The sequence below is a fragment of the Octopus bimaculoides genome, chromosome 5 (assembly GCF_046866305.1).
Source record: "Octopus bimaculoides isolate indiv1 chromosome 5, ASM4686630v1, whole genome shotgun sequence".
In the NCBI taxonomy this organism is placed as follows: domain Eukaryota; kingdom Metazoa; phylum Mollusca; class Cephalopoda; order Octopoda; family Octopodidae; genus Octopus; species Octopus bimaculoides.
This window is the reverse complement of record NC_142932.1, coordinates 32,090,510-32,100,617: the sequence shown is the minus strand read 5'-3', so window position 1 is coordinate 32,100,617 and position 10,108 is coordinate 32,090,510. Positions and strand designations below refer to the sequence as shown.

General features: G+C 35.2%; 1 protein-coding gene across 2 annotated transcripts in view; it reads right to left on the bottom strand.

Moving 5' to 3' along the window:
* Positions 1 to 4,953: 4,953 nt before the first annotated feature.
* The window catches only part of LOC106880730 (heat shock factor 2-binding protein), a 230,247-nt gene continuing 225,092 nt past the window's right edge, over positions 4,954 to 10,108 (bottom strand). The window contains exon 10 of one of the 2 annotated variants that reach the window (XM_052967847.2): positions 4,954 to 6,010. In XM_052967847.2, coding sequence (XP_052823807.1) covers positions 5,918 to 6,010 — 93 coding nt within the window. In that variant the 3' untranslated portion in view covers positions 4,954 to 5,917. The remainder of the gene's footprint in view (positions 6,011 to 10,108) is intronic. The other variant, XM_052967848.2, reaches the window with a different exon arrangement.

Genomic DNA, 10,108 nt, shown 5'->3' with positions numbered 1-10,108 from the left:
TTTTCTCTGCCTAAGCCTGATGGATTACCTGAGAAGAAGATTAAAGGAATAACCTGAGAGAGTTAGTTGTACCTGTGTATATAACCAACCAATGTCTGCTTTATGGCATTCTGGACATAAAGGGAAATTTTCATTAAAAATAGATTCAGCTTGATCTTTGTAATCATAAGAAAGCGAGACAGGTTGTAAATAAATGATAATGGTTTTATGACACAAACGAACTCAAAGCAAGATCAAAGCGTTTAAACATTGGAAATCACAGCTAGAGGTGAAACTGCAAAGTAGATTACAGAAGCGAAAATGGTTCAGTAGTGAACGTGAAAAGCTATATACATATATATACATACATACACACACTTATTTATATATATATGTAAGCAACAGATGACTGAAAGGAGAGGTGAATGAGAGCAAATGCTGCATTGAGACACGTTCTCTTCTCTGTACCAGAGTAGACTTGCTATTAAATAAGTAGAGCTGCATCGTATTGTTTATTTAGATGCAGCCGAATCTCTTTCTCAGACTCTTAACTTTTAAGTGCTACATTCCATTCACATCGTAGAAGTGAATATGATAACAACATATTAAATGTTTCAGAAGAAATCCACTCTGCACATTCTCAGAGTAAAGGATTCTCAGATACAAAGGAAAATAAGCTTGAAAGATGCTGCAAACGGCCAGGTACCATTTGGGTCTTGAGGCTTCGCTTTTGATTGAGAACACAAGAAGTGAAGTTCGTATCAAGCTGAAAAAGAGAAGCTGGGTATTGAACCTGCACATCCATTTCCTTACATTCATAGTAGTAGATTCCTAAAAATAGATTCTTCGATTTGCACGAGCTCACAGCTGATAGAATATGGCAGAACTAATTTACTGTCTATTTGATAATTAAAATTTTTTTTTTTTTTATACCTGTAGCATTATATTATGATAATAATAATCTTTTCTACTATAGGCACAAATCCTGATATTTGGGGGGAGGGGGCAAGTCGATCTCATTTACCTCAGTATGCAAATGGTACTTAATTTATTGACCCCAAAAGGATGAAAGGCAAAGTCGACCTCAGCAAAATTTGAACTCAGAATGTAGCAACAGGCAAAATAACGCTAATTATTTTGTCCAGTGTGCTAACGATTCTGCCAGTTCACCACTTGAGTGATAATAATAATAATAATAATTCTTTTTACTGGAAGCACAAGGCCTGAAATTTTGGGGAAGGGATTAAGTCAATTACATCGACCCCAGTGTGTAACTGGTACTTATTTAATTGACCCTGAAAAGATAAAAGGCAAAGTGAACCTCGGTGGAATTTGAACTCAGAATGTAGTGACAGATGAAGTACTGCTAAGCATGTTGCCTGGCGTGTTAATGATTCTGCCAGCTTGACCCCTTAATGACAATGACAATGATTTTTTTCTGTTGACAATGATATGGGAGAAGACAGTGGCGGGGGGGGCACAGTGTGTCCAGCTGTGGTCAATCAGTCAGATGCCTGCTTAGAAGGCTCTGCTGCAGGTTGGTGGGCACTTGTGGCCTACTGGGACTGAATGCAAGGAGTTGGCTCTGTTTTCTTTGTGTCCCTGGGACCCTGTTCTGTTCGTAGGAAGTGGCACCTCTGTTGGTACAGCTTTGCATTATATAAGATGGTGAAGACCAACAAATAGTTTGTAGTTATTATTATTCTAAATGCAATATTGAATACATAACATATTGTCTTGAGGTTATCAAGCACTGGTAACCTTTGTGCAGTTGCTCAACAAGCTAGTAATAGCAGCCAAATTCCTTGAAATCACACGCTATCATCTTAAAAAAAGAAAACACACAGTGGATAATGTACTTCTAGATATATACATGCAAAGAAGATAGAATGGTCATGACTGATACAACTTTGATTCATAGGTTTTCTCATTCAGAGCAGACCTGGGGTTAAATTAGCATTTCATGCTTCTTTTTTTTTTTTTTCTTTTTTTTTTTTTCTTGTGTGTGGTGTAATAAATATTGGATTTTTTAAAGCTTTTGGCTTAACAAACAATAATTCAAAAATGAAGGGAAAAAAAAAATATTTAATTTATTTTCCTTATTTAAATAAATCATTAACGGAAACATTTAGAATTTATTTTCCTCTAGAATTACAGTTTGTAATATTTTCTGTTCTGAAGTCAAGAAAACTGACTGTGTGTGTGTGTGTGTGTGAGAGAGAAAGATAGTGAAAGAGTGAGTGAGTGAAAGAGTGAGTGAAAGAGAGAGAGTGAGTATGTGAGTGAAAGAGAGAGTGAGTATGTGAGTGAAAGAGAGAGAGAGTGAGTATGTGAGTGAAAGAGAGAGAGTGAGTATGTGAGTGAAAGAGAGAGAGTGTGTGAGTGAGAGTGAGTGAGTGGAAGAGAGAGAGCAAGCAAAAACAAACAAAAAAACTTGTAATTCTTGTTTAACACAAAATCACTGGAATTGTTTTTCTGCTAAGAAATCTGCTGCTATTTAAAGAGGAAGTGAAGAAAATTGGCTCAAGAATCATTCTTAAACACCTGCAACAGATATAAAAGAAACCAAAGTTTTGTTAAGTAGACATTTTAATTGGCATCACATATTAATGAAAATACAGATTAATTTCTTTAATTAGTAAATATCACAAATAGGGGATTCTTATTAGCACAGCATTTAGTTGTTTAGCCGTGCTAAGACCTTTCCCTCTTCGTGTATGTCTGTGGCAGCTGTCTCTTTGTTAGAACTCAAGCTGGTTAGTAAAATAGGGGATAGGTGAAATACCAAAGAGTGTCTAAACATTTGTAATTTTTGGGGGTCGAAAGCAAAAAATAATAATAAATAAGGAGCAGAAATTTACTTTCTTATCAATCATAAAACTTAAGAACGCTACCAGGCAAAGTGACTGAGTCCCTTTCGAGCGTTGGGAGGCAATGACCAAGACCTTTGGCATTATGTCATGCTTAGGTGTTTCACTCATAAACACACACATTGTCCAATCTGAGATTCGAACCTGCAATCTCTTGACCACGAGTCCGCTGCTCTAACCACTTGGCCACATGGCTCCACTTATTGATGTTGTAAAGATGAAAAGCAAAGTTATTCCAATGAAATAATAAAGAACTTATTATATACAATGCTCAAATGCACTACAACTCATCAGAAAGAGTAGCCAAATGTACCCATGAACATTACATAGAATAATACACAGGAAGTGATCAGTGAATGAGTTGTTAAAAAACTAAAAAGGTTGAGGGGGACATCAGGTGTACTTTTGGAGAATTTCAGGAAGCTTGGAAGTTTTTGGAGGATGTAGTGTCCCAACAGCTAACAAGTGATGTGGGTGGTTTGTTCCATGTTTCGGTAATTCTGAGCATGAAACAATGTTTCTGAAACTCATGGGTGTTGTGTTTTTTTTTCCATTTTCCTGTTTTTGATTTTGCTCATGAGTGTTAGACGTATGGAATTCAAAAAGGGGTCCAAGGTTGTCGTTGGAAAGATGGTGGAAAGTCTTGTGGGTGCCTACCAAGTCAGTTGATACTATTGGCCAGAGGGCTTGACTTGTACTTTGCTTTTCATCCTTTCAGGGTCAATTAAATAAAATTGACATCATCTTTTATTTTTTACTTGTTTCAGACTGTGGGCACTAACTCGAAGGATTTTTTTTTGTTGAACAAATGGACCCTAGTGTTCACCCCCCCCCCCCCCCCGCGCTTAAAAGCCTGCTAGTTAGCCTATCAGTCTCTTTTGCTGAACCACAAGGCTAAAGGGATGTAAACACACCAACACCAGTCGTTACGCAGTGATGGGGCACAAACACAGAACCAAAGACATACACACACACATATATATATATATATATATATATACAATGAGCTTCTCTCAGTTTCTTTTCCAAATCCATTCACAAGGCACCACGTAGAAAGCACCCAGTCTGTTCTGTAAAGTGGTTGGCATTAGGAAGGGCACCCAGCTGTAAAAACCATGCCAAACAAACAACTGGAACCTGGTGCAGCCTTTTGGTTTATCAGCTCCTCTCAAACTGTCCAACCCATGCCAGCATGGAAAACAGACGTTAAATGTTGATGATGATGATGACAGATATCATTCCAGTAATCTTGTTATCAATGGTAACCAACACAACACAAAATCAGATTCATCAGAAGAGATTAGGGATAATCCAATTCCTATTTTCTCACTGTTGAAGTAAGAACAGAAAGCAGTTACAATGAACAACTGGAGCTTTAATTATCATTTAATTAATAATAACTGAAAAACCAATTTGAAGTGTCATAGAAATTTAAAACAAAACTTCATTGAATGAATTAGAACAAGCATTGCATAAAGTAAATAAATATTAAAAAAATCAACAAAATATGCACAAGGATAAATTTAATCCTGTATAATGTGGTATTAAAATAACATAATAGAAAACCCAACATCTGGAATTTTGAATAATTTCACACTATATATATATATATAAATGTCCCTTAAAGGATTATAATTGTAGGTCCTTGGTTTGATTAAATATATCTATCTAATCTATCTCCACTGCCTGGCACCTAGGGCAAGTGTCTTCTACTATAGCCTCGGCCAACCAAAGCCTTGTGAGTGGATTTGGTAGATGGAAACTGAAAGAAGCCTGTCGTATATATATATATATATATATATATATATATATATATATATATATATGTGTGTGTGTGTGTGTGTGTGTGTGTGTGTTTGTGTTTGTCCCCCCCAACATCGCTTGACAACCAATGTTGCTGTGTTTATATCCCAATAACTTAGCAGTTCGGCAAAAGAGACCGATAGAATAAGTACTAGGCTTACAAAGAATAAGTCCTGGGGTCGATTTGTTCGACTAAAGGCAGTGCTCCAGCCATGGCTGCAGTCAAATGACTGAAACAAATAAAAGTATATATATATATATATATATATATATATATATATATATATATATTGTAGTCCTTGATTATTGTCGGTCAGGAAATTACCATTGATGCCATGCCTATTATTGCCCCAAGCAATATAGGTGATTCATCTGACCTGTAAGCTCTTTAATAAATGGAGGTAAGAATATGGTTCAAAGGGAGATGACTCCATCTTTCCCAGATGGGGTTTCCGCTTCAAAGAATTTTGTTTCAGCATTTTCCTTTTTCACAAGTCTTGCTGACCAAGACTGCATTCTTACATCCATTAGTAAAGCAGTTACGTGTCTCTGGCCACATAAGTCCGATGAGTTGCTTGTAAGAGCAATAATAGGCATGAAACCAATGGTAACTTTCTGACTGACCATAAACCAAGGACTAAATGAAATATATTTATAGGCACAAAGCATGGTTGTGTGGTAAGAAGCTTGTGTATAAATATATTTCATTAAATGATGATGATGATGATATATATATATATATATATATATATATGACAGTACATATAAGAGGGATGACCACTAAGTGGACATCCATTATGCTAGAAGACGACCACCTATGGTCTCTGACCACTAAGAAAAGATTGTTCTCAAGAAAATTCAGCAATGAATTTTTTCTGAATCTTCAGATTTTTTTCAATATGCTAGGCCACTGGTTTTAAATTGATATTAATCAAATTAATATTCAATTTTTCACCCTTATTATTTAAATTTATATGTGACAATATAAAATGGGAACATATCTTCATATAAATATATTTTCTATTGTATTTTAATAAAATAATTTTGTATGCGTATAACTAGAGGATAGAACTATAAGACTTCAGTAATTTTTATATTTTTCTGTGAATCTTCAAAGTAATTAAAAATACAGAAGATGAAATGAAAATTTTTTATTGACAACAGATAAAAAGCAAAAAAAAAAAAAGCTTGACCTAGAGAGGTTTTTCTTCTCTGGACTGAAACATCTCAGTTTTTCTACTAATTTATGACAACAAGAAATACTGTTAATAGTTGAGATCAGTCTGAAGATCTGAGGCCAATTCCGCAACTACTTTATTCCGACTGTTACACAACTGCCCCAACTGTTGCTCGGGTAACTGCAAGAAAATTATTAGATAATCCTTATGAAAATTTAATCTAAGAAACAGAATGAAAATTAACAATTGGAACAATGACATATCTTTAGATTTATTTTCTGCTTTAACAAATTGAATTAAGACACCCTATTCTAATTGTTTAGTTATTTTAATTAACTGTAAGCCATTTTAATTCATTTAATTAATTCTTTTCCATAATGGCAAGGTCATATTCTATTTGATACATATTTCAGTACAAACAATATTATTGTTTCTTTAATACAATTACGAATCAAACACATTAACAGAATTGAACAACAATAGCAACAGCCTTTTACAATGTCAGTCGACCTCCTCGAAATAGCAGCCGCATCTATTTCACATGGCACTCAACCAGCTGAAAAGAAGGGTACATTGAATGATATGGTCTCGATGTCTGGATCGCGATGTGTTTGATCAAGGTTGACCTGGCGCTAAACAGCAATAAAGACAAATAAACGCGATCCAGAACAAAGACCATTAATTCCCTTTATAATAAAAAAAAAAACAAGCATGACACAGTGCTTGTAGGGCTCCGCTGGTCTGTTGTAGTACAATCGTGTTTTGTCCCCGTATTGGAACTGCTAACGATCACCGTAAACCTATCAAGCTTGATTTATAGAGTCATGATAAACGTTAAACAATAAAGATATTTAACCTTTAATTCATCTTGAAAACTATGTAAGAGAACACAATGAAATTTATTAAAAAATTGCTTCGTTTCCATAATTCCGTTGGTATTAAAATAAAATAATAAATAAAACGAATCCAAGGACATCTATCCATTTTAATTATGTAAGAGTAGTCTCCCCTAATATTCAGTAATAAAAGTTTTTTGACTTCCTAAACCTTTGCCTAACAAGGAAATTTCTCTAATTTTCTTCCATCTACGGAAACAATTGTTGATTAGCCTATTATTAATAGTTTTGATATTAGTAAACCTTTGATCAAAATCAATCCAGCCACGACCATTTCATTTTATTTTCCAGTATATAATGTATGTACGGTTACATTATTAATCAATATCCTTCCTATTTTATGATGGTATGAGTACTACTAGAGAGATATTTCACTGCTATTTCTAGCAGATCCAATGATCACTTAGCAGTTCTCTCATTCGCTGTTGAATATGCTGAAAACAATGTGGTCTTAAAGTTTACATATATTAAAGAAAATAGTACGGTCACTGAAGCTGCCACAAACAGCAGTCAGCTTCCCTTAATCACATTCTATTGTCTTACAACAGAAAGGACTAACTGGACAATAAAGTCTCAGCTATGTTTAGGGCTGCACAATACGATTGAACTGGGTCTAAACAGTAACAAAAACATTTTTTTCCCCATTTGTGAACAATCCATTCATTTTATCATCATCGTCATTTAACGTCCATTTTTCATGCTGGCGTGGGTTGGACGGTTTGACAGGAGCTGTCCAGACTCCAATTGTCTGCGGTGGCATGGTTTCTATGGCTGGTCGCCCTTCCTAACGCCAACCACATTACAGTGTGTACTTGGTGCTTTGTCCGTGCCACTGGCTCATTTGACTAACTAAAATTTAGCCATCAACACACAACCACCACCTCACAGACACACAATTTTGTCTCTTCACTGATTCTGCAATGTCCTTTGTTACTCTGAATCAGTTAACCACAAATATTTGCTCTCTAAGTTTCACTTGTTCCCAGTCTCTTAATTACCAACATTGTGTTTCGTCTCTCACATCCTGCATCGATCAATCGATGATTCAGATTGAACATTAACCACTCCAATTTCTGGAGTAAACATCAATACAACTACTTCTCCTCCTTTGGCAAATTGTGATCCCTATTATCCAACCCATGCCAACATGAAACATGGACATAAAATGATGATCATTTAAAAAAAAGATTTGGGATTTCGCTTAACTTGGATGGGCATTTTAAGACCGGATACCCTTCTATCATCCACCACTCACAAGGTGGTTGTGCTAAAATAATGAGTTATCACACCCAAATGCTTGTTTTAATAGCTAAAATATTTTGGAGCCTGACTAAATACATAAAATTAATTTTTTGATAACTTAGGCATTAAATAACTTTTTGTATGCAGTTCTATTGAAACCTAAACGACCGGATGATTAATTCCAGATATTTGTACAGATATATCATCATCATCATTTTACATCCGTTTTCCCAAGCTTATATATATATGTTTATGTATGTTATTTATATATAATTAGAGAACATGCAGGGTTTTAACTGTATAGTGTAAATGTAATGTAAGTATCTTCTAAGCCCCAAGGGGGTCTTTTAAGGACCAGTGCTTATCGACAATATCATGGCATGAACTAAATGAGAGAAAAAAAAAAGATCTTTCTGAACAGACTGCCAGTCTATACCAGATGATCTGTCACGTATTTGTGTCCAGATTACACAACAAAATATTTACAATAGATTTGATCTCACACTTATGAGCTGGTAATCTAATCCCTTCTCCACATAGCCATTTCACTTCTACAAAATCATGATGACAGTGAAGCTAGAAAAAAAACCGTGCATGCACAAGCACAGACACACACACTGAAATGCTCAACGGGAAGTGGTTAATATAATTTGTCATACAATTATTGTCTAAAGATAATTTAGAATGAAGTTTGCCAGATCAGACCTGACACGTGATCAAAACACATTGGAAGATGCTGTTTTGCTAAGCAACTAGTTTAGCACTTCTTGTCAGTTTAGCAAACATTTTTGTAGGAAAGCCAGTGAAATTATTTTTCATCAAGTATATTAAATTATGTGCCATCAACTAAAAACTGAGAATTAGTAAGAAAATATAGCATTACATCACTAGTGTGTTTATTCAGGAAAATTTGAGAGTTCTGTCAGGCACACACACACACACACACACTATATGCAACATCTTTTAAATGTGTACTTGCTGACATGAAGAAATATTGTTTATCTACAGAAACCTGTTCTAGATAAGTGATACCTGACCTTTCTTTGTAATCCAGGTCAAGGCAATGGCAGTTTCCTTCCAAGCAAACAATTCATCACATCTTAGATAATGTCATTGCAGGCTTTAAGCTCCAAGCTAGACTTCACATATTTTCTAAGGCTTAAGTTTGCTAATTGACAGATCAATGAAAATCCGGGTACAATAAGATTGCATTCAATATCAGACCAAAATCTCTATTGGATTGGAGGATATTGTGAATGATAATGTAGATGTTATGGAAGCATGTCATTCTGTTTGATATGTGAGGAATTATTGTACAGCTTGCTGAAAGTTAAGTTCTCTGATAAAAGTGATATAATTAGAAATATGAAAATAATGATAGCATTGTAATGAAGGAAAAAGCAAAGAAATGGTTTGTTTCTTTGTATGAAAGGCAGATAATATTAGGTGTGTGTGTGTAATAAGAATGCTGACTTTTGAGAGTCTATGAGATAATAAAGAAGCCAGCAATCAAAGGCTTTGGTAGTATTAATAGATATGCTGAATAGTAGAATGTTTAGATGTAGTCCAGATCAAAGGAAAATTTGGAAAGACACAGAAGCGGATCGTGAATGTATTGAGATGACCCAGAACTTGGATTCCTACATATTCTGTATTTTTTTCTAACAGGTTCTTTTATTCTCTTATTGGTTTCAGCCAGAGGCTGGGGCCATGCTGCGGCACCACCTTTGAGTAAGGTATTCTGCATGGAACGTGACTGACATGCAAAGTTACAGACATAGAGACACACAGACAAGTGTTCTAATTTTCATGCCCACATACCATGCTGTTAAAACAAGCTTTTTTTGATAAAATATATTCTGAGGTGGTGGCCATGACCAAAGTCGTTATTTAACTTTGACATTTTATAAAAAGTATTGGTAAGGATTTTGGAGGGCTAAAGTTCTGGTGATAGAGGATTGAACAAGTGTTTAGGGATGAGTTAGGTGGTTGAGATATAATAGAGGTAAGAAGTGGAGAGACGGGGGGGGGGGTCATCAAATGGTATGGTAGCTACATAAAGCAGGATGTACTTTTATAGAATAAAACCGGAATGAGACAGAAGTTTAACACAAAAGATAATGATTACATAAGACAGTGC